This window comes from Varanus komodoensis, unplaced genomic scaffold (assembly GCF_004798865.1).
Source record: "Varanus komodoensis strain SLA01 unplaced genomic scaffold, ASM479886v1 scaffold1, whole genome shotgun sequence".
Taxonomy (NCBI): domain Eukaryota; kingdom Metazoa; phylum Chordata; class Lepidosauria; order Squamata; family Varanidae; genus Varanus; species Varanus komodoensis.
Window position 1 is genome coordinate 45004530 of NW_025335268.1, and position 24688 is coordinate 45029217.

Below are 24688 nucleotides of genomic sequence, written 5' to 3' on the forward strand. Positions count from 1 at the left end.
ACCAAAACTCTGGAGGGCCACAAGTTGCTCACACTTGTGAAGAAGTTGAAAACTTGCAGTGGCAGCTGTGGAGTGGGAAACATCCCACAAGGGAAAGCTCGTGGCCACCTAAAGGAACCCTCTGTAAGTCCAGACTTCATTGCAATATAAAGATTCTGGGCGATTTTTTAATGTTGCCTTTTAATTTTGTTGTGGGCACTTGTTTTGGTAGCTGAAGCCCACAGGCTGCATCTCAAGCAGAACTTTAACCAGTGCGGCCGTCCCCAGTAATGGTCCCTCTGGCTGGCAAGGCCCAGGAAGGGAACCCACCAGCCAGGCGGCAGCGCGTTTCCCGCCATGCGCCCCCTGCGCCAGCCGACCCCTCCGGCCCAAATGAACGACTGGCCTTCCGCCTCGCGCTTTTCCGACCTGCCCACTAGGTGGCGCGTTGGGCGATAAAGCCGAGCCGCTCCGTCCCCGCCGCCGCCGCCGCCGCCGCCGAGCAGGCGGGCAGCTCGCCTGGTGTGGTGGCGCGCGCGCGCTCGCTCGCTCGCTGGCTGCTCGCTCTCACCTGCCCGGGCCACGTTCTGTTCCCGGGGGGGCGGGGGTGGGACGGAGGCGCCGCTGGGCTGGGCGGGGCGGCTGAGCTCACCGAAGCGACATGGCGGAGGCAGAAGCAGCGGCCGGTAAGAAGAGCGACGGGGCTCCCTCTGCCCGGCCAGGTGAGTTCGCCGCCGCGCTTCCGAGCGGCCGAGGCTGCAGCCGGGTGGGAGACTCACCTGTGTGCGCTCGGGAGCCATTGCGAACCTGGCGGGCGCCGAAAGTCCTCGCTTCTTCCCCTCCCCCCTTCCCGGGCAGAATCTTCGCCGGGAGAATCCGGATGTTTTGCTAGCAGGGAGGATTCTGGAAACAGCAGATGCGCTTCGGGGGAGGCGCGGCTGCGAAGCGCTTCGGGGAATGGGTCCCTTCGACCGACCGCGGCTGGGCGCAGCGTCCGGCCGCGGGAACAGGTGTTTAAGGATGGTGGGGTGGCCATCCGTTCGTCTGTCTGTCGTGCTGCGCTTTGTGAGCAACCAACGGGCAAATGCTGAAGAGCGCGCAACTACTATAAATAAGCCAGGGGACGCTAATTTGCATACAAAAGTCTTCTGTGCCTTTCATTACAGTGTTTAAATTTGCATCATCCATGGAATCAAGTTCCAAAGGTTGAAGCACAATAACCCCCCAACACCCCTCCCCGCCCGATTAAAATGCACGCATGCAATGCTGGAACTGAAAGGCACCAAGTTCTAGATTCCTGAGTAGGTTACATGTATGTTTTTTTAAAGAAATGAAATAACAAGGAAAGCAAACTGAGAGGAACAAGTCCTTGATTCCTGAACACGTTAAGAGGGGCATTGTATATTTTTATCTTATTCCACATACGATATATATAGATACACTTTGTAATTAAATGCATTAGAATTTAGTGGTTTGGTTACAGTTGTGTGTGCTCTTTAGCAAGTGTCGGCTGTGTTTGCAACTGTTGTCTTCATTTGTTTGCCTCTGTGATTGCTTTGTGTTCAAGGGTGCTGGGTTCCAGATCCCTTAAATGGAAATAAAACCATCAAAATCAAAACAAGTGTTTCTCTGAATCAGGCCATTATTTTGAAAGTTCGGATGTACAAGGGATTTTGTGGGAAAAGGCGGGCTCTCAGAAACTTCAATGAAATATTTGCTACCTTTGTTTTCCCTTCTCTCTCTGAGGCTGCAACTGCTCGAGAAACAAAATGCAGTAGGTTGCAGCTCATCACAGCAGACATGGAGTGAGGGGGAAAACTGCACTTGTTGAATGTCTGTCTGAATGTTGTGCAATGGTTAAAGTCACCCTGGCCGAAGAAGAAGGGACAAATCTGCCAAGTGCTGTGTTACTGCAAAAGGGCTGGCTCAGGTCACCCTATTGCAGAAGCATCTTAATTGCTGCAGCTTGTGTTAGTATTTTCTGTGATTAGCTCATGGGCTTTTTTGGTGGTGTGACACAACTGAGAAGAAAGAACAGAGTTGTTACTTCTGGCGTTTGCTGGCATTTTGAAAATTTTGACTATCACATGGTGCATGTTTTTTGTAGGGACAAGAAAATAAAAATGAGCACTAAAAGCTGGGATTAAATAAGTTACAAGTTAAAGGAGCCCAAGATAACAAAACTGGCCATTAAGAGAGCACTGCTGTGACCCCCCCCCCAGACACACACCTGTTCCCTCCCCAAATCTGGTCCCCTCCAAATCTATGCCAGAGTTTGTGCTGATTTGTGTAGAACCCCAGGCATGAGGACTCCATTCCCCAAGTGGGGTTCCTGGAGAATGCTAAAAACGTAATACTGTTGCATGTGGGGGTATGTGGGGGTGGGTGATTGCCAGCAAAACTGACCCCCAGAACAGCCTGGTGTCCTCCAGATGTGTTGTACTGCAGTTCCCCGCATGAGCTAGGCATGCTGGGAGTTCCAGTCAAACACATCTGGAGAGGACAAGGTTGGAGAAGGCTACATTTTTTTACACCAACTCAGGAGCTGTGCTCTTTAAATATCATGTGCCCTGTTTCAGAGATGTGAATATCACAGCCCCTAAACACTTATAAGGTCCAGCTGGATCTTTTAATCATTCCGTCTCCTGCCTTGAAATAATCCTGCCTTTGTCTCTCTTTATTTTCCTTCTTGCCCTATTTATCCTGTGTTCCTAGTTTCTGTCCACACACCCTTCAAGTTTAAGTCAAGCTGTTCTAACCAGGGAAGATGAATGTTCAGTAGGTCCAGTATCCTTCAAAACTTTGTTAATCAGTTGCTTATTAGCAAGGCTTTCCAGGGGCACCTGTCTGGCACTTGTAGAAATGGGATTCTGGACAGTAGACTTTGGTCCTACATTCTTATTGCAGGAACTGGGCTTTTATAGGTCTTCTTCCTACTCCTCATTTGAAGTCTCAGAAGACAGCAGCACGACACCTCTGGTCCTGGGGGATTTGTGGTGATGCAGGCCTGCAGCCTCGCAATACAAGAAGGCTTTCTCTTCCCCTCCCCTCCAGTAACTATCCCCTCTCTGTCTCCTTAGCTACACATTGTGGAGGAGGGAGCTTTAGTTGTGCAGTTCAATTATTGCCTTTGCATTTTGCTCTTTTGATTAAAATTGGCACTAGTTTATATAACCAAAGTTAAAATACTGTGTTTATTTTTAAACTCTATCTTCTGGAGGTTTTACTGCTCAGTTGGCAGCAACTTGGAGAGCATAAGCTTTCAACATACTGGGTTTCACCAAGTGTAGTTAATCTGACTTGAAAGCTTTCTGCTATAAGGCAGGTGTACACTTTGCATTCGAAAAGCCTGTGCGTGGATATATGCATGGATAATTTTCCTTGGCCCTAATGGAATGACTCATGGCAATAAATTTGAATGTATATCCGAAAACACACTTCCTAGCATTGTGGCATGGTGTGTCTGATGAAGGGTCTGACATCTTAATTTGTAGTAACTTTCAGAGCAGAAATAGCCATCTTCAGGTTCACTGTGTTCTCGTTTTAAGGTTGCTCAGTGCTGCAGGTGATTTGGGTAGTGTGTGCTCTGTGTTCTGTTCTGTACTTCCGTGTTTACTTTTATCTATATTGTAATTGCACTGGCAAATCCAAACATTGAAATAAGCCCTTTCTTCGTCATGCTTTCTTTCCCTCTTATTTGCCCTTGTGTGGTATTGCTCCTTCCTCCCTCTCTCCCTCCTTCCTCATGGAGCTGTTTTCTTTCTGCAGGCATTATTACTGTTATCAGAGAGACGCAACAGAGATTCACCTGGCCATTTTCAGAAACAGTGAAATTAAAGTTTTGTACAGAGAGGTTTAGGAGTTGGTTGCTATGCCTGAGGGCTAAATCTGGCAGTGAGTCTGGTGAAAATAACAAAAATACCGGCATATTGTACCTTAAAGCTCTTACTACTAGTAACTAAGCCTTTGGAGAGATTTTAAGCCTTTTGGAATGAGAAAAAGACTTAATAGCATCTGGGAGAAAGGGGAGGGGCCATAAGGGGCAATTGGCACCTATGTAGGCTATATTTGACCAATGGACCTTTGGTTCAACCCCTTTTATTTCTGTTCAGTACAGAAATTAAATACTTGTACGTGAGAAAATCTTGCACAATGGCCTGCTTAGTTCACTACGAAATGATGCTGAAACAGTCCATGTGTGCTGCATGTGATGCAAATGTGGAAGGGATGCAGTTACTTCATTCTGGGTGGGACTGGGATGTTCCTCTAGAAAATGAGAAAAGATTAGGGGCAGGAAACAGACGATTTCCTTGGTGGAGGAGTTGGAAATTTAGCTAAAAGGACAGCTACAAAATCAGAAAAGGCTCTGCTTGGTCCTGAGGAGTAGGAGTGAAGGTGAGCTGTAATACCTGTCCTTGGAAGCTTTGAGGTATGTGGGTTGGAGTGGCATGCTAGTTTGAAAGGACTGTTGGTGGCAGGAAAAGGAATAAAAGGCTTTGGGGGGGGGAGGAGGAGGAGGAGGCTGTGGTGGTGGCAGCCAGTAGCAGAATGAAGTGGTGTAGCTGAGAAGGAAGCTCGGGGAAGAGAACAGTGTGGTGAAGAAATGAGGCAGATGGAGCAGACATCAGTCAGAGAGGATTTGGGAAAGCAACTGTTCGTGACTAATAACAGTGCTAATGAGTTCTGTTAAATGTGAACCAATGTTGCAGTTGTGCCTACAGCTTCTTGCAGAAGTATCCAGCCCCTTTGACTTTCCTACATTTTGTTGTGTCACATCCTAGAACTGAATTGGACCCGCTTGGCATTGTTACCACTTAATGTACACCAGATAGACAACACTGCAAAGGTATGAAGAGTTAAGTAAGCAAAAACAAAATGGCACTGGTTGGTTGTGTAGTAAGTATTCACCCCCTGAGTCAATACTTAGTAGAATCGCCTGCGGCAACAATTAGAGCTATGATAAATCTCTATCAGCTTCGCACATCTGGATCTTACAAGTTTGCCAGTTCTTCCTGGAAAAACTGCTCCAGCTTTGTCAGGTTGGATAGGAGCCATTGATAGACCGTTGCTGCAGGTTGTTGAGCAGACTGAGGTCTGGGCATTGACTGGGCCATTCTTGTTCTGAAGCCACCCCAGTGTTACGTTAGGTATGTGCTTAGGGTCATTGCCTTGCTGGATGGTGAATCTCCACACCAGTCCCAAGTATATTGAAAATGAAAAGGTTGTTTTCCTCTAGAATGGTCCTGCATTTGCTACAGCCATCTTGCCCCAGGATGGATTTGATTTAAATCAAATCAATTTAAGTCACCAGCCAGTAAGACTCGAGTTAAATCATGGTTTTCTACAAGATTTGCACAAGTGCCTGCCTTACCTGTAGGTAGAGGAACTTCATTAAAATTGAAACTGGGTCTCTTTATGGCCTGCTGCCATTATAAGTGTTCTCCTCCAGGGAAGGAATAATAAGATTAACCTCAGGGTACACAGAAAAAGATCCAGAGATTTGTGGGGTAGTCTGTTTAAAAGGTTTCACTTCTGTTTTTACAGCTTGCCCCTCCCTCCTCACACTAGCCTACTTTTCAGAATGGGACTGGACAGCAGGACTACCGGACAGGACTGCAGTGTTCGGCTAATTTCCAGTGGCTTCAGGATTCACTGGCTCCCCATTGTGGCAGTGGTGGGTCTCAGTAGTGCTTGGGCAACACTGGACCTTGGCTATAATATGAAGAGCATTCATTTATATTATACTACAAGTTAAATCTATTGTTGCATTAATATTGTTAATAAAAACACTGCAGGTCCTACTTGTTTCTGGAACTGTTGCAGATTGTTGCTTCTCCTGGCCCTAATTGTAGAAGAAACCTAAGGCATGAAACAAGATGTTGAGACAATTCACACTTTGTTTTTTAATCCCTGGCACAAAAGGTATCAAAAGTTAATTCTTGTCAGTTGTGAAGAACATGTGTAGCTGACATTGTGCAGACTTAAGGGTTCACAGCATATTATTTTCAATGGACCTTAGTGCTCCTATCTGGCTTGGAGCAGATTAAATGATTTTGTCTGCATTCAAAATTTCCTGCATATGTTCAGAAATGACTATACCAAGCAGACCCTAAAACCTATGTATTGTCAAATTTTTGCTGGATGACTCTAAAGATTTCTCTCTCTCACCTCACAAATATTTACTTGATCTAGTCTATCATAGAATTACCACTTTCCACAACCCTTGGGAGTAGCATGTCTTTCACTTTGCTTTTGCTGAAGTGAGCTGAACATCTTATATTAATGCATGGCTGGTAATTACATTCACTAAAAGGCTAGAATTTAGAGAATTGCATGTCCTTCTAAGCAATGACCAGGTGTGGAAATGGCCACTGTTGATGTGACCCAGTAACATGCGGCTATGCAGACTCCACAGTTGCATTTGCTTTCCCTAGAATGAACCATTTGAGTGCCATCCAGGGAATGGGGTGGTGGAAGCCCAACAGGGCATGAGTGAGAGGTAAAGGTAGAGGTTTTCCCCTGACATTAAGTCCAGTCATGCCTGACTCCAGGGGGTGGTGCTCATCTCCGTTTCCTAGCCGAGGGAGCCAGCGTTTGTCCGCAGACAGTCTCCGTCGTCATGTGGCCAGCATGACTAAACACCGAAGTGCACGGAACGCTGTTACCTGCCCACCGAAGTGGTACCTTTTTATCTACTTGCATTTGCATGCTTTCGAACTGCAAGGTTGGCAGGAGCTGGGACGGAGCAATGGGAACTCACCCTGTTGTGCAGATTCTAACCGGCGACCTTTTGATCTACCAGCCCAGCAGCACAGCGGTTTAAACCACTGTGCCACCTGCAGTCCCGAGTGAGAGGTAGGTGTTATTTAAGAAGTGGAATTATATATGGTGACCTTATCTGAAGATATCCCAGAGTTATACTCAGCTTTCTTCCTTTAGAGTAGAAGTAGATTTTCTTCTTTGATGTAGGGAAGGCAGCACATCTGTAAATCGGCCAGGGCGACTTATTTTATATTGTTAACTTGTTTTATATTTTTATTGTATAATATTTTAATTGATATATTTGTGAGCCGCCCCGAGGCTTCGGCGAATGGGGCGGCATAGAAATTTTCTAAATAAAATAAATAAACAAACAAACTGTTCAGAAATTAGCTAGAAATCCTCCTCTTCCTCCTCTCTTTTCACTAAGAACTAGCCTTGTTCTATCTGCCTTCACCAACCTGATACCTTCCAGATCCTTTGTCCTGCAATCCTGACTGCTGGCTGACTCTGATGGAAATTGTCATCCAGACCAAATGGCACCAGGTTGCCGAACCCTGAGCATGATTAATTAAATTAGGCATAAGCAATCGACAGGCCAAAAGCTGGAGGACTACAATTTTGATCAGCCCCTAGTCAGCAAAGCCAATGGTAAGGTAAGGCATTGTGGAAGTTGTAGACCAAAATAACTGAAGGGCTGTAAGTCGACTCGTTCCTGATCCAAATAAAAGGGACAACCTGTGTTTCAAGGAATGTCCATGGGACAGCAAGGCAGGCCAGAGTTTCATACAAGAACCTTGCTTTTTATTCCTCAAGGCCCACATTCATACTCTTTGACTTGCTCCCTTTCTCAAGGAACAAAGAGAAAGGATGATTATCTGGTCTGGGGACTGGCTCTCGGGTGCTGTGTGTGTGGTGATGAACAGGCATAGGCAAAAGTGGCAGCAGCAACTCCTCAAGGGTGCAGGCTTGGTGCTTGTGGACTTACAGGCCTCAATTTAGGGCCCTCTGACTCTAGTGTAGACCTAGATGTAATGATGTTGTTCAGGTCCATATCTTTTCCCTCTGCCTCTGATGCTGCTGATCTGACTGACCCTCATCATCCTGGTCAGAGTTAAGAATTGCAGCTGTTAATCCTAAAACCAATTCTTTTTAGATCTTTGATGCAGGGCCAGGGCCAAATTGGGATTCCCCAGAAGGCCGGACTCATTTGGCCTTAACCCTTTTCTCCTGCCCATCAATCATTTGATGGTTTCCCAGCCTTTGGATATTTTCCCTGACATTCTGAAAAGTTGAAATGTTTCCACTGAGGCTTAAAGATGCTGATATTTTAGTTTGGACTTCCCTTTTTCCCCACAATTTTTGCTTTCAGCTATGCCCAATACTGGAATATGGTAGCCCAAGAGCTGAACTGAGCCTCAGCTGAAAGAGGTCACTCTCCTCTGCTTCAGATATTGGTGGGGAAGAGACAGAGGAAATATTAAGAAATTCTACCATCACAAAGGTGTGGTTGCATGCAGTGTTGGAAATCCCCTTTCATTTAAAGCTTGGCAGCTTCCCAATAAATATTGGACATTCTGAAAGGCAGATGGTATGTGTGAACCATTTTAACGGCAACAGGCTTCTAGTTTCCATTCCAAGAATGAAACAGTGGAATTGTTGACTGGCAAGGACATGAGAAGTTTCTTATCCAGCAGCCTGCATTGAGGCTGCTTTGTCCATACCGATTGTCTTGCAATCAGCTTCATACCACAAAGCTGGGTGAGCAGCATACTTAGGAGGGCTAGTTAAAGAACAAATAAAAGGGGTCAACAAACGAGTCATGGTACATAGCACCATGGAAAGTGATACTGCTCCCCTGGCTTATCAATCAGGTGCAAAATAGGCACAGTGCTTTTGTAATATCAAAATACAATAAATGTACTGTGTAACTTTGAAAGCATAGCACAAGGCACGTATCGAAAGCATATTCGGGGTGAGTCTTTGCTACCCACCTGCAAGGTGTAATTAACATTTAGTTTACACCAGTGAATTATTAAGACAATACAAGTCAAGATGGTGGCGCTTTGCTATATAAACTGCTGTGAGTTTGTTCCCAATGGCAGTGATACCGCTTCCGTGAGCTTTGTTCACAGATGGTCCCACCAGCAGAAAAGTGATGGGAAAGAAAATTTCACAAATCTCCCCTACCTTGTACAATATCTGGTGCCCCCAAAAGTTGCTCTGGAGGGCTTGGAATGAAGAAGCGAGCGCAGGGGGCAGTCTGCAAAAATAATGTCATTGCCTTTCCTCTGGCAGGTTTTCCGTCGAATCTTGATCCCATCTGCAAACAGAATGGCTCCTTCTGTTCATGAATGCCTAGATAGGACCAAAGTGTATGAAATTTTAAAAAAATGCTGTCCAACTGGAGAATCAAAATAGTATAAAAAGTGTGAGATGAACCATCCAGTTCTGTACTTGGTGATAAGCATCACTGAGTTCTTTCTGCAAAGAAAATGTACATAGGACTACATCTTAATAAAAACTTAAGGTGTAATCCAACAAAAGTAAACATTTGTGAGCCCTTTTGATTTCAGTTGGCATTTAAGCACATGCTTATTTCTCATGCGAAATGTGATGCGTATTAAATAGAAGTACTTCCCTTGGGCTAGACTGGGGTCTTAAACATTGTACATTCTAGAAGCGTTGCACTTCACATGTGTTGTTGGGTCAAGATAATTCCAATTTATAGGGACCCTATGAATGAAAGCTTTCGAAAATGGACTGTTCTTGATGGATCTTCTCAGCCATATAAAGGCTGTGTCTTCCTTTGTGGGATCAGTCCATCTTATATTTCTTCTTCTGCCTTTGACTTTCCCTAACATGATTGTCTTCTCCAGTATATCTTGCCTTCTTAAGTAAGAATAGTCGTAGTTCTGACATTGTTGCTTGCAGGGAAGGTTCTGGCTTGATTTGATCTAGAACCCAGTCGATGATCTTGTTCCTCTTTCTGCATATTGCATACATGTTGCCAAGGCACTATGTAAGCACAGGAAAAACTGTTTTGTTTCATTTTCTGGAAGATACTTTTAAAAAGCTACTTTTTAACCTGGTATACAGTATCAAAGTTTACCCAGCCTTGATATGCAGCAAGCAAGAACATCTTAATAAGTGCTTTTCCCTAACCAGTTTATATTCCCTTTAGCACTGCAACGGAACACAGTGTTACATGGTGGCTAATCCATTTAATCCTCCTCTATGTGGTGTGCTATGCCAAGTGTTTAGAAACAAGTTGTTTCTTTATAATCTTGTGGCAGAAATAACCCAGGTTTTTCTTTAAACCTCTCCTACACTTGCCTCCTGATCTATATCTCTGAATTGATGTCCTTTGTTAAAGGTGATGAAAGGAAAATAATGCATCAGTCCTAAACATAGATAGTGCTCTAATTCAGTGTTCTTTTTAAAAATAGGGGAGAAAGAGAAAACCATATAGATAGTTCTCTACACAACATATACTCTATATATGTTTAGTTGTAATATAGAAGTATTTTTACATCAGATCAATAGCTTTAAAGGAACCCAACCCTTATAGCCTTGATTTACTCTATGATTAAATTTTGAAAAACCTTAGTGTTTAGAGTAACAATTTTGCTTTGCTTTTGTAGGCTGAGTCTGGGCGAGGAAAAACTGCCTTGCTGTCTAGTGCTTTATTTTCACAAACTTCTCTTCTAATCTCTGAAACAATTTTGCAACACTTAACTGCAGCATATTTTGCTTTGCAAGATAAACATATATGCAGAAACATATAAATATACCTACAGTGCTTTAGTAGACACTGGCCTGCTGGTCAGTCTGCCTGTTGAGCAGTTTAGAAAGCCTGAAGGAAGCTGTGCTCACAGCAGAGAAAAAAGCACACTCTGACTACTCTTCATGCTTTACCTGTGAGACTTCTGCTTGGATCTTGATGGATAGTTGCCACCCCAAAAAGACAGTTTTTGTGACAGTAGAAATGTTTCTTGAAGGCAAGCTTGTCTTTGTTATTTTGTTTCTAAAGACCCAATAAATGGCCCTATAAATATTCAGTTAGAAAACAATTGCATTATATAGTGAATATAATGTAAGAAGGGGCATAATATCTAATGTATCAATCCATCTCCCCATCTCCCCTTCCCTCCTGTTGCTACACGTACAGAATAGACCACCAGGCAGGGCTGAAAATGCAGAGGACAACCTGCCTCTCTGAAGGCACAGATTCAGCACATAATCTTGTGTAAGATCAGATGGGGAAAAAGGTCTAGAGCTCCCAGTGCTGTGTTTCTATTGGGCCAGCTGCTTACAGTTAGATGTTTGCCTGACTTGAGTTAGACACTGGTAGCGCCACAAGATGGAGCTGTTCACATTTGAGTCGAGGGAGGTTCCACCGCCAGATAGTGTCATTCTGGAATGGCTCTGCTTAGTTTTCATGCTTTTTAATCAGATGCTGATCTTAACCATTTGGATCAGCAGGTTTTCACTGGAAGATCAAAGTGTACTTTTCAGCATTTTAGAAGGTATTCTTATGTGCATAACTCAAATATATCCCTTGGATCAAATGTAAATATCCACATCTGCTCCAAGGTATGCACAATAGATCAATATATACTGTAAAGTATACCGGAAGCTCCATTTGCACCTAGCACCAGGGTGTGGCGTCCACTGCTGAGATCCTCAGTCCCCCTGCCCTTTCAGTCGCTGAGCCTTGCTGTGGCTCTTGCTTGTTTATTATTTTGATTTGTATGCCACTACACTGGCCTGTATCTGGGCTCTCTGTGAGGCTCACAGGGTGCTCTTGGGGGCCTGCTGGTTCATCAGCTTTCCCACGCAAACCGTGGCATCCTCCGCTTGCTTTGTCCTCTCCCTCCAGGCAGTCGCATGAATTGGGCCACAGTGGGCAAGTGACTGGCTGGCGGTGGCAATAGCAAGAAGAAGGGGGACCACTCGGAGAACTGCCCAGGGCCCTTCTCAAACCGCCCGCTGCCTTGTGTGATTCGGGCCAGGAAAGCTGTTGTGAGCAGCCGAGTTCTGTGTTTATTGGCACATGAGTCACTCATGAGTCCAGGTGCTATTAACATCAATGCCTCATGCGCTTGCATGACTAGACCAAGTTTGCAATTTGCAATTTCAGGATTGGGACTGAAAGGCATTGTTAGGTGAATAGTGGCAAAATAATGGTATTAGCATTTTCTTTGAGTTATGAAATTATAGTGTAAGCTTACTATAGCTCAGCCAGTGGCGCTGTGCTTAAATCTGAGAGAGTGGTCATGTGTCTTGGATCCGTACTGCTACTCAAACTGGCTACTCCAGAATCCATGCCCAGGGCTTGTTACACCAGTGCAAATGCAACATTAGAGGCAGATGCTGATGTCTCAGTGTAAGCTGCCTCCAAACATTCATTGCTGCCTCCATGGGGACAAAAACTTCCTGGCCAGTGGAGTAACTTCTATACAATTTTGTCCCACAAAAATTGAAGCAAAAGAAGAGAGCAAGAGAGAAATGCAAAGAATTAACTGGAATAAGACCGAAATGCAGCAAAATAACCTCTGTATCTTTGTAATGCTGATCTGAAGCTTATGTGTGTTCTGTGTGTGGGCTTCTATATTTTTATTTAAGCTATTTTTAAAAATAAGCTTCCATGAAGTTTTTACAGTTAGGGGCCACTTACTTGATGTTATAATGGTTTTATAGTTCAGCCTTTAGTTTACAAATGCTGAGCAGGGCTGTCACGAACAGCACATTTTGGAGGGAGTAATTCCTAGGATCTCAATAAGTTGAAGATGACTTAACAGAACATAAGAGCAAAAATATTATTTATTATTTATTTATTTAGGAGACTTCTATGCCGCCCCATTTGCCGAAGCCTCGGGGCAGCTCACAACCATAAATAAACTTCAAAATAGAATAATATAAATTAACAAAATAAATTAAGTCACCCTGGCCAAAGAATAAAATGAATAAATAATATTAAAAATAACATTTGAATAAAAAGGTCTTTGCCTGGCGCCGAAAAACAATGACGGTGCCAGGCAGACCTCTCTGGGGAGCATATTCCATAGATTGGGCACCACCGCAGAGAAAGCCCTTCTCCGAGTACTCACCCTCCTAATTTCCTTCACAGAGGGTTCCCGGAGAAGGGCCTCTCCCGCAGATCTCAAGGGGCGGACGGGCATATATGGACGTAAGTGCTCCTTCAGGTAACCAGGACCCAAGCCATTTAAGGCTTTATAGGTCATCACCAACACCCTGAATTGGGCCTGGGACTTCAATGGGAAGCCAGTGAAGCTGATGGAGGACTGGAGTCATGTGAACATAACGCCCAGTCCCCGTTAGCAGCCTGGCAGCTCTATTTTGAACCAATTGAAGTATCCGGACCGTCTTCAAGGGTAGCCCTACTTAGAGCGCATTACAGAAGTCAAGTCCGGAAGTCACCAACGCGTGTGTCACTGTCGCCAGGCAGTCGTACTCCAGGTAGGGGCGCAGCTGATGGATCAGTCGAAGCTGAAAGAAAGCGCTCCTCGCCACCGCTGTTACCTGAGCTTCCAGTGAAAGCTCTGGGTCAAGGAGCACTCCCAAGCTGCGAACCTTGTCCCTAAGAGGGAGTGCAACCCCATTCAGGACTAGGTTCAATTCACCATCCCCAAAGCCTGATCCACCAACCAACAGGACCTCTGTCTTGTCTGGATTGAGCTTCAGTTTATTGGCCCTCATCCAGCCCATTACCTTGGCCAGGTACCGGTTCAGCACAGCGACTGCCTCACCTGGATTGGTGGAAAATGAGAGGTAGAGCTGGGTATCATCAGCGTACTGGTGATTCCGCAGCCCACACCTCCTGATGACCTCTCCCAGCAGTTTCATGTAGACGTTAAACAGCAAAGGGGACAAAATGGATCCCTGCGGTACTCCATGGCATAGCTGACATGGTGCAGAGCCATAGTCCCTCAGCACCACCTTCTGGAATCGGCCATTGAGATAGGAGCGGAACCACTGCAAAGCAGTGCCTCCGACCCCCCAATCCCACTAGCCTATTCAGAAGGATACTATGGTTGATGGTATCGAAAGCCGCTGAGAGGTCCAGAAGAACCAACAGCGACGCACTCCCCTGCCCTTCTCCCTGCACAGGTCATCGTACAGGGTGACCAAGGCAGATTCAGTACCGTACCCGGGTCTGAAGCTGGACTGAAATGGGTCCAGATAATCAGTTTCATCCAAGAGTGCTTGGAGTTATCTCGCCACCACCCGCTCCAACACCTTGCCCAGAAACGGGATGTTGGCTACTGGTCTATAATTAGTGGCCATCTCTGGATCCAGTGACGCTTTCTTCAGGACCGGTCGGACTACTGCCTCCTTTAAAGGGGCAGGTACCCGACCCTCCCTCAGAGAAGCGTTAACCACTTCCAAGATCCAGATCCCAATCCCGTGCTTGGCTTTGTTTATTAACCAAGATGGGCAAGGGTCCAATAGGCAAGTGGTGGGACATACTCGTCCAAGCACCTTGTCCACATCATCAGGCCACAATAACTGAAAATCATCCATTAATTTTGGACCAGACGGTGACATTGGTATCTCCCCAGAAGCCTCTGAGTCACTAGTAGAGTCTAGCTCATGACGAATCTGACCAATTTTCTCCCTGAAATGCTTGGCAAAGTCATCACAGCGGGCCTTCGAGGGTGGAACCAGATCGTTCTTAAGGCCAGGGCGGACCAGGCCTTGTACCACATGAAAAAGCTCCGCCGGATGGCATTTTGAGAAGGCAATGGAAATGGAGAAGAATTTCTTTTTTGCCGCCCTCACCGCCACAGCATAGGCCCAATAATGGGCTCTTAAATGTGTTCAGTCAGATTCATCCTGTGATCTCCTCCACCAACGCGCTAGCCGTCTCCCAGCCTGCTTCATCGCCCGCAATTCAGATGTATACCAAGGGGAAGAGTGGGCTCTGCCTGGCGGGAGAGGACACTTAGGAGCGATCGTGTCAACAGCCCTAGTCATCTCCCCTTTCCATAATTCGACCAGAGCCTTGACAGGAGCACCAGTCTTGTCAGCCAGAAACTCCCCCAGGGCCTTCAGGAATCCGTCCGGATCCATCCAGCTCTGGGGGCGGATCCACACAATCGGGTCCGCACCCTTACAGAGGGAGAGGCCGCTCTCGAGCACAAACCTCATGAGGAAGTGATCTGACCATGACAGGGGTGTGAGACATTAATTCCTCACCCTCAGACCACCCTCTTCCTGCCCTGTCGAGAAAACCAGGTCCAGAGTGTGTCCACATTCATGGGTCGGGCCATGAAAATAATTAAGGAACACTTCAGCACTACGACCTCCATAACAAAGTGAAAGATATAATAAAGTGCCTTTAATGTCACTGTGGGAAATACATTTGCATAATTTTGAAAGGAGTGGGTGTGGCCCAGAAAAATATCTGTGGGGTAATGATTTCTTGGGAGCTAGAGATCTTCATTTATGGTAACTTGGCAGAGGCAACTTGTGTTAGTTGAAAGCAGTGCGTTCAGAACAAATACATAAATCCTGAAGCACCTCTATCACTGTGAGAGAGCACAAGACAGCGCCTCTGAGCACACGCATACAGAAGTCAGGATTCATCTGTTCTAAGGCTGGAAAAGGATTTGTCATGCCAAAGACAATTAATCTTAATACCTTTTAATATCCGTCTCAATTATGGAGGCACTATGTAATCATCAGCATGTTTTCGTTCCCACTTTGAAATCAGGCAAATATACAAGTAGCAAAACATGCCCAAGCGTGTTATTGGGGTGGAAGTCTTTCCCCCATTCCTGAAACAGGAGAAAGGCATTCAAATTACTGAGCTGTAGGGGAAATTAGAGTGCACTGCATATCTTTATTTATGTCATGTTTCTACTGACTAATAACCAAGGCTGCTTTGCATATCATTTGCATAACAAAGTCCAGGGCAACCTATGTCAAGGGCTATAATTTGATGCAGGCCTTTCCTGTGCTTAAGTCACCATGTCCTTGCTTGGAGAGAGCTCCTATTTCTGCCTTCCTCCAGGTGGCTGGTAAGAGTCATAGCTGAGCACTTCTAGAGGGCACCGGGTTGGGGAAGTCTGTCCTACTGCTGTGGAGCTGTGCAGAAAGCCTGGCTCCCTTTCTCCCTGCCGCACCACAGTGAGAACACGTGGTGCAGTCCAGGACTGTCTCACATGTGGCCACATTGCTTCATGGATGGAGGCCCCTCACATAAGGACTCTGTGCGCTGGGTGCGTATTTACACAGAAACGACTTCCTTCTAAGAGTCAGGCTATGTGGAACCACTGTTAAAGCCTTGAGAACACGCCTCCTGCCTGATCAACCTGCCTGATTGCTCAGGTCACCTGATGAGGTAGACTTGGGTGTGCCACGTGGGCCTGAAGTCCATCCAGAGTCTACTCCGAGTAGAGTGCTGAGTGCATTGGCACCCTCTCCGTGGCATTTCCTGCCAATCCAACTCTGACATAGCTCTTTTCTGAGTGCTGACTAAGACATTCTTTTTCAAGCAAGTATTTCCTGAGTGTCCCTATTTATTTATTTATTTATTTATTTATAGATAGCTGGCTTTTAGGATAGAACCATCCAAATTAAAAACCACCCATAGCTTACTACACTTTAAATATTTTTATTCCTTTGCTTTTGATATTCTTCACTGTTTACTATAGGAGGGAATTTTTTTCCTTTCTTTTTGATGTAGAGAAGATGGCTGTCCCATGGAACAGCCATCTTTTACTGCCTGACCTCCCTGTGGCGCTACTCCTGGGGGCAGTTGTGGCCCGTTTTCACCATGCTTTGCATCCAGCACTTTCTTGCTGCTCCAAGTGATGCTTATTTATTTGTTCCTTTAAACAGAAAAAAGCAGGATTCCCTGATATATAATTTTATAACAAAACCTACTGGGTGCAAAGCCATAATAGAGAGGACTTAATTTGGGGCACATGTGGAAATATTAATGGAGGGCAATAGTAAAAACAGAAACCTTAAAGGAAGAATCTCTCATGGAAGTCTGCTCTAATCTGTTTAAACAGCAGCTTGTGGTTTAGAAGAGGGAACATGTTATTGGAAGTAAAATAGTCTGAATCTACTATTTTGTGTAGAACGGTAATATTGCCACAATGAAGGTCATCTACAGTACAGAAATTCACACCATAAAATATATTGGTTCTATCCAGTATTAATTTAACTTAAGTACCCTTTCAACAGGTCTACTCTTAAACTGAACTAACATTAGATTAAGTCCAGCAAGCACATACAAAGCAGAAATGCAAGAAGTTGAATGATTCACCAGAATATCATCTAGCAGCTTTCTTGTCTTTCGTGAAAGACTGTGGGCTGCATATAGTCCAAGAAGCTCTGCCTCCAAGAGGCCATTCATCTCTATTTCCTCCTAGTGAAGCCTGATTGTGCCTCTCAGTCATTCCTTTATGTATGAAGGATTTAAGGAAAGGAAGGATGCAAGGATCAGCACCAATAGCTTTATCATAACAATCATCAGGGTGGTTGAAGCTGTTTGAGTACCTACAGACTGAAATGGATCCAGGAAATGCATGTCATCTGAAAATTCATTTATTTTCAAATGTATAGGCTGCTGAATAGCCCAGCATTTTACATCTGAGGCACCAACAGGTGGTCCCAGAGGAATGAGGCAACACACCTACATACCACAGGCAAAATAGGCATGCACCAATACATGCGTGCTGGTGGGCAGCCATCCACCATGTTTATTTTCAAGCGATGGCTCTGGGCCCACAAGGGGGCCAGAGGCTTTCCAGGGGAATAAAAGTAGAGTTGTAAGCATGTTGTTTTGCAGCATTGGCATTCTCCTGGTTAATTACCTTATACTGAATAAAGATTCAATAAAAATTGGGAGGGATGTGGAGCTGGGCACCAGATTGGAGCATCTTGTCTTAATGGGAGAAAAAAGTAGTTACGTGTTTCTGCGACTTCAGACTGGATCTGGCCCAAAAGACCATTTAGAAACTTCAGCTGGTGAAAAAGCAACCATGAGACTTCTGATTAGAGCCAATTTTAAAGGAGTGTATCATTCTGTTCTTTTGTCAACTTCACTGGTTGCCAGTTTGTTTCTGGTGCAATGCAATGCACTGGTTAAGAATGCAAGAAGAGCTATTCTGGATCCGAACCAGGTCCATCAAGTCTAGCGTTCTGCTCACACAGTCCTCATGGGAAACCCACAAGCAGGACATGAGTGTGACGGCACCCCCTGCCCATATTCCCCAGCAGCTGGTGTACATAGGCATACTGGCTCTGATGGTGGAAGTGGCATTTAAAAAGCCATCAGGACAACTAGCTGTTCATTCCTCCATGAATTAATTCCATCACCCTTTAAAGCCATCCAAACTGGTGGCCGCACAGCAAGTCGTGGCAGCAAGTTCCATAATTCTAAATCTGCACTGTGTGAAGTGTTTCCTTTTATCTGCCGTGGATCAGCTCCAGATCATGGGATGATCCTGAGTTCCAGTATTATGAGAAAGGGAGAAAAAGTGTTCCTGTCCGCCTTTTCCACACCATGCAAAATTTTGTGTACCCGTCATATCACCCTTTAGCTCAGGCATGTCCAAAGTCCGGCCCGGGGGCCAATTGTGGCCCGTTTTCAAATTTCGAGTGGCCCACAGCCTCTTCTCCCCGCCGGCTCAGCCTGTCACTCATCCCCTCCGGCCGGCGTTTTTCCCTTCACTGCACAGCGGTTCCTGCAGCTGTCCCCTGCTGCCTCCGGCTCCTTCATGGCTGGGGGTTATATTTCACCAGAAGATGGCAGTAGACCTGAGTCAGCACTCTCGCCACGTGACCCTTGTGACACAAGGCTTGTGTGCCCATTTCTAAAATGGCGACTGTAACTAAAGAAAGGAAAGTTGACAGCGAGGGCCGCCGCTTCCAGGACAAGTGGAAATTGGAGTATTTTTTCACTGAAATACGAAACAACTATGTCTGCCTAATTTGCCAAGAGACTGTGGCTGTTTTCAAGGAATTCAGTATCAAGAGGCACTATCAGACGAAACATGCTAACTACAACAAGCTAACTGGGAACGAACCCGGCGAAAAATTGAAGGAACTGGAAGCTGCTTTAACGGCACAGCAGCACTTTTTCACAAGAGCCCGCGAGTCAAACGAAAATGCCACAAAGGCAAGCTACGAGGTGGCAACGCTGATTGCCAAGCACTGCAAACCTTTTACTGAGGGTGAATTTATTAAAGACTGTGTGATGAAAATGGTGGAGAAAATTTGTCCTGAGAAGAAGAAAGAGTTTGCCAATGTTTGCCTGGCTCGTAACACTGTGGTATGGAGAACTGAAGACGTTTCATCTGATATTAAGAGACAGAGGCAAAAGGAGTGGAGTTTGACTTTTTTTCGTTAGCCTGCGACGAAAGCACGGATGCATCTGACACTGCTCAGTTATTGATTTTTTTGAGAGGAGTGGACAATGACATGAATATGAGTGAAGAGCTACTTGACCTCCAGAGCCTTAAGGACCAAACAAGAGGAACAGATTTATTTGTTTCTGTTTGTTCCGCCGTAGATGACATGAAACTACCGTGGAATAAAGTCACTGGGATTATCACGGATGGCACACCTGCCGTGGCTGGCGAGCGAAGTGGATGATCAACCCTAGTCTGTAACAAAGTCAGCGAAAAAGGAGGCAAAGCTATAAAACTCCACTGTATTATTCACCAACAAGTTCTCTGTACCAAACATCTGAAATATGATCATGTTATGAAACCGGTGATGAAGGCTATTAATTATATTTGCTCCAAAGCCCTGTGCCACCGCCAGTTTCAACAGTTTCTACTCGACATCCAGGCTGAATACGGAGATGTTGTGTATCACAACGAGGTAAGATGGCTCAGTCAGGGGTCTGCACTGCAGCGCTTCTACTCTCTTAGGGAGGAAATCGGACAATTCTTGGCAAAAAAGGGACAACCGATGCCAGAGCTATCTGATCCTGTTTGGCTGGCTGATTTTGGATTTTTAGTTGACATAACACGACATCTGAATGTGCTGAACACGAGCCTTCAGGGGCAAAATGCAGTGGTAAGCCAACCGTATTCACATATCAAAGCCTTTGGGACCAAGCTGCTACTTTTCCAAAGGCACCTGTCACAAATGCAGCCCAATACCACACATTTCCCATCGCTGCAGGAAATAATGACCAGTTTTCCACAGAACAATATGAGTGTGCAAATAAGGAGGTATGAAGCAGACATCTCATCTCTGGCAGAGGAGTTTCAACAGTGCTTTCGGGATTTTGCAGCTATTGAAAAGGAGATCACACTCTTTTCATCTCCTTTCTCTGTGGACCCTGATGACGCTCCAGACCACCTGCAGCTGGAGCTCATTGAGCTGCAGTGTGATGCTGAGTGTCGCAGTCGGCACCAACAGCTCCCTCTTGTCAACTTTACCGCCAGCTGGATAAAGACAGGTTCCAAGAGATTCGAACATTTGCTAAGAAGATGCTGAGCTTGTTTGGTTTGACATACTTGTGCGAGAAGACATTCTCGGTTATGAACATTAACAAGAACCGCATGAGGCCGAGACTAAGTGACTTTCACCTGTGTGACATCTTGCGCATCAAAACCACTGTTTTGACCTGGCCTATATAATGCAGTCGAGATCTCAGTATCACCCTTCACATTAGTGCAGTTATTTGTTTAGTCTTTCATAAAATAGTTCATTTGCATTTAATGTTAATGGTTCAAGGAATGTCAGGCTGAATGGTCGGCCCCCACACATTTTCACCTCACCAAATATGGCCTTTCTTGCAAAAAGTTTGGACACCCCTGCTTTAGCTGCTGCTGTTTTAAGCTAAACCACCTCAGATATTATAACCTTTCTTCACAGAGGAGTTCTAACCTCTAATCACTTTAGTTGCCCTTTTCTGTACTTTTTCCAGTGAAGGAAATATCCCTTTTTAGGGGAAGTGACCAGAACCATATACAGTTTTCCAGCCATACAAGTCTTCCACAGTATACCATAGATTTGTATAAAGGCAGCATGCTTGTTGCCTTGAGTCATAAACCTGCCGTTCCCAATATCCATCACTCCTAGCAGCTGGGAAGTATGGGAGTTGTAGTCAAATACATATGGAAGTCACTAGGTTGGGGAAGCTCACCTTAAGGCCTCATGGATCACCTGCCTACTCATGTTCCTCCCTCGGTTCAGCTGAAGGGACATTTTTGTGCAGGTGGTAAGAACACGGCCGTCTTCATGGCCTCACCCTGATTATGAAACGCCTTTCCTCAGGGGGTTCACTGTGCCCCCCACTTACTTCCTTTCACTGTCATGCAGTCAAGTATTTGGCATGCTCTCCTGTTTCTTCATGTTGGTTCCCTTATCATTTTAACTGCTCTGTGGTTTATCTTTGGATTGGATTATTAAGATTTTAGATTACTTCTTTATGTATTGCATTTTTAAACATTGCAGGGGTGCAAAGGCAGAGTAGAAATATTGCAGATAGTAGACAAAGATCTTACTTGAGGGAGAAGTCAGGGATAGACTATGTTCAAACAGGAAAAGGTACTGTCATGTTATACCTTACTGCCAGCAAACTTTAATAGTACTTTGTCCCAGCCACGTTAATCACTGCTGCTGCTAATAACCTTTGTGCTGCATTAGTTAACATTTGCCAAAGGGAATATTAGATGATACAAGGTGTGAATCCTCTGTTTTCTAGCTCTCAGCCCTTTCGGTTTAACAAGAAAACGCCCATACATCACCTTGAGATACTTGCCCTTTGCGGAATATATCTCCCTCCTACAGGGAATATGTGCTCCAGTTGCAAAAGGTGGGCCATGCTGTGAAATTAGAGGAGAGAGCTGAGCTCCTTGCTCTGGTAATGCATCTGGGGACTGCAGGGGAATGGAGGAATTGGCAGAATTCACATACCTGCCTCCAGGCTTGTCAGCGTCCCTCCCTCAGAACTTCTCTGCTTGTGCAAGCAAGAGCTCCATCCATCCTCTGCCTGCCTCTGAGAGAAGAAGGAGCAGCCCAGCCTGCTAGGTGGTGCCGGCTGCTGTCTTTCTCTTTGCTTTTCCCCTCCTCCTTTTTTTAATGCTGGCCTGCCCTGCCTCAGCAGCAAGCACACTGAGGGAACATTCCGGCCGACTGCTTTCCTGCCACTGAGGAGACGACATTCATGGACCTCCGTTTGATTCGGATATGTCACTGTTGTCAGGGCAACTGTTAATGGTGGCGTATCATATTTTTTCCTCTTGGACTGCCTGCTGAATATTTCAGTATGCAGTAGCTGAGAAGAAGATACAGGGAGGGGAAAGGTACTGCATCAGGAAAGAAAAAAGTCATGGGAACTGACTGAACAGGTCAGCAAGAGGAGGACGCATCCAAACGGATGGGCCTTTAATTAAGGCCTCTTCTGTTGTGTGTGTGTGTGTGTGTATATCAAGGTGGAGGAAATTGCAAGCCCTCATTTTCCAAGTCGGTGTTGGTATCTGTGGGCTGTTTGCAAACTGCTTAGCCTTACGGGATCTGTCACAAATGGACCAGCTACTTTGCAGCTAGGCAGCTGCTAAGTGGAGTCTGGGATTTATATTTTGTTGTAAAGAACAGCAACATGCCTGGTTCAGCAACGCCTCTCCGACAAGAGAGACTCAAGAAGGCAGGTGTGAAGCCAAATACACCTGTTCTGTTTACCATAAATGAGGAGGATGAGCAGCAAAAGAATGGCAATTCCAAGAGAATAAAAGGTATGCATCGCATATGCAGGCAGCTGGAGCCGTCTGTAGGCTATGCAGCCTGACCAGCACTGTATGTTGCTAGTTGCATTGCTCCTTAAAGCATTGCTTTGTAATATAAAGGCTATGTTCTGTATATCAGCAAATCTTTATTTGTTTAAAGGAAAATGCTAATGGTAGTCTTCTGGTTTTAAGCTGGTTGTGAGCTGCTTCTTGTTTCGATAGGCTGATTTTAAAAGCAACCTTTTAGTCTCACTGCCTGTTAAAAGGGACATTCTGATAACAAAATGATGCATTTGTTTTTTTCTAAAGAATAAGTGCTTGTTTTATTCCTTTGACGTGTGCTGATAAAATGAAAACATTAAAATTGAGAAACTGGTTCCCAGGCTTCTGAGACACCTAAAAGAATGTGAGATTTGCTTCCAGTTGTTATGCAGATTGCCATATTATAGTTTCTTGGATAAACACAAGCATTCAGACTGGCCTCAATGACCGGCACTTTCGTGTTACACTTTGGAAGAACCCTGTTCTTTGGTATTATATTTCATAGAACATTGTTTGGGGAAACATCTTGTTTTAATATGTGTAGCCATCAGATCATTTAATTCAGGATTTTTAAAGCTTAGGTAACCTGTCATTAATTCTCGTCCTGTGACCAGAACAGTGACTATTGTCATATTTCTTATCATATCTGAGGATACAAGGTGCAAATGTTAAGTTAAAATTCCTTCTTAACAATATTAGAAAATCAGGCATAACAGCTGTCAGGTTTCGGCTGGTATTTATCAAAGAGGTAGGACTTCATACATAACAGTTGTTGACTTACTGATCACTAATTACCCCCTTTCATTCAACCAGACAACTAATGGGAAAATTTGACTAGCAAATATTTGCAGTTTTGTACAGTGTCCATGTTTACCATGGGATAGATTGTTTGAAAGACGCTGCATAGTTAGCTTCCAGGTGCTTCAGTGTTTTCAAAACTTTGCTGGGAATTCAGGACACCTGAGCAATGTTCTAAAGTTGATTCTGTACTCGCCTCCTCTTCCTCCAAGTCCGAAACTACATGTGTGGAAACAGCCAGTGCTACTGGAGCTTTTATTTATGCATTTTCATATTCCATAACCATAGTAGAAATCTAAGAAGGAAATGTCATTCTGTGCAATTACTGTTAGAAGTAAACAAGGATCCAGGAGCCTTTATGATCTTGTTTGGAGTAGCACTTTCCAGTCGGGTAAGACACAGATGTTTTCCTTCTGCACTGGAGTGCGCATTCTAAATGAATGCTCTAAAGGGTGGGTTGACCTGGTGGCCTTAGGCTGCTGCTGCATATACTAACCAGTAGATGGGGGCACAAGAATGGAAGACAGACTGGAAGACACAACCAGCTCCTCTGCCTTGCTGGAGGAAAAAGCTCCAGCAGGTTTCATTTTTAAGTACAGTGCGCCTTACCTACAATCTCACTGTAAGTGTGTCATAAAAACAGCTCTATAAAATGCTTATTAGAAAATAAATTCTATTGAGATCAGTAGTAGTTACTTTTGAGTATAGTTTTCCTAACTTTTGACATTCAAGCTACAATTGAAGGTATTTGGTATATTGTTCTTCACTCAGATTCTCAAGACAGTTTACATATAGAAGAAATAGTTACATTTTTGTGTAGATAACATATTAATGCATTAGAATAACCTAAGATCTATAGTACCTATGAACTTGATTGCAATAAATTCCTAGTGATGTGTATGATATTGCTATTATAAGAAAGAGTCAAGCATTTGTTGACCTTCTGTCTCCATTATCCATCTAAGTACATCAGTCCCCTGATTTATTGATCACTTTTGTATTTTAGTATAGCTTTCTGAATGCATCCTTCCATTCCCAGTTCTTGTTCACTTCTCAACATGGTACCTTCATGTTAGATAACTTTTTGTTGCTACTTGTTTGTCACATTTGTGTACTGCCTCATTTTTAAGGATCCCAGTGTGGCCCTCTTCCTCTTCCTCATTTTGTTCTCACAAAAACCCTGTGTTGTAGGTTATACTGAAAGTCAGTGGCTCACCCAGCAACACCCAGAGAGCTTCATGGCTGCATAGGGACTGAAGCCCAGATCTCCTGAATCTCAGTCCAGCACTAGTCCACCATCCTGGCTGGTTCTGTTGTTTCTTCTGCTGTGCTTTTGGTCAAGGAAGTCCTTAGAATTCACTGAATGAGTTTGTAAGACACAAGAA

General features: G+C 44.7%; 1 protein-coding gene across 3 annotated transcripts in view; it reads left to right on the forward strand.

Annotated features, from left to right (window-relative positions):
• Window positions 1-596: 596 nt before the first annotated feature.
• Window positions 597-24688, forward strand: part of MAP7 (microtubule associated protein 7) — a 131902-nt gene continuing 107810 nt past the window's right edge. For all 3 annotated transcript variants that reach the window (XM_044423889.1, XM_044423869.1, XM_044423879.1), the window contains exon 1: window positions 597-701. In XM_044423889.1, the coding sequence (XP_044279824.1) occupies window positions 641-701 (61 nt within the window). In that variant the 5' untranslated portion in view covers window positions 597-640. The remainder of the gene's footprint in view (window positions 702-24688) is intronic.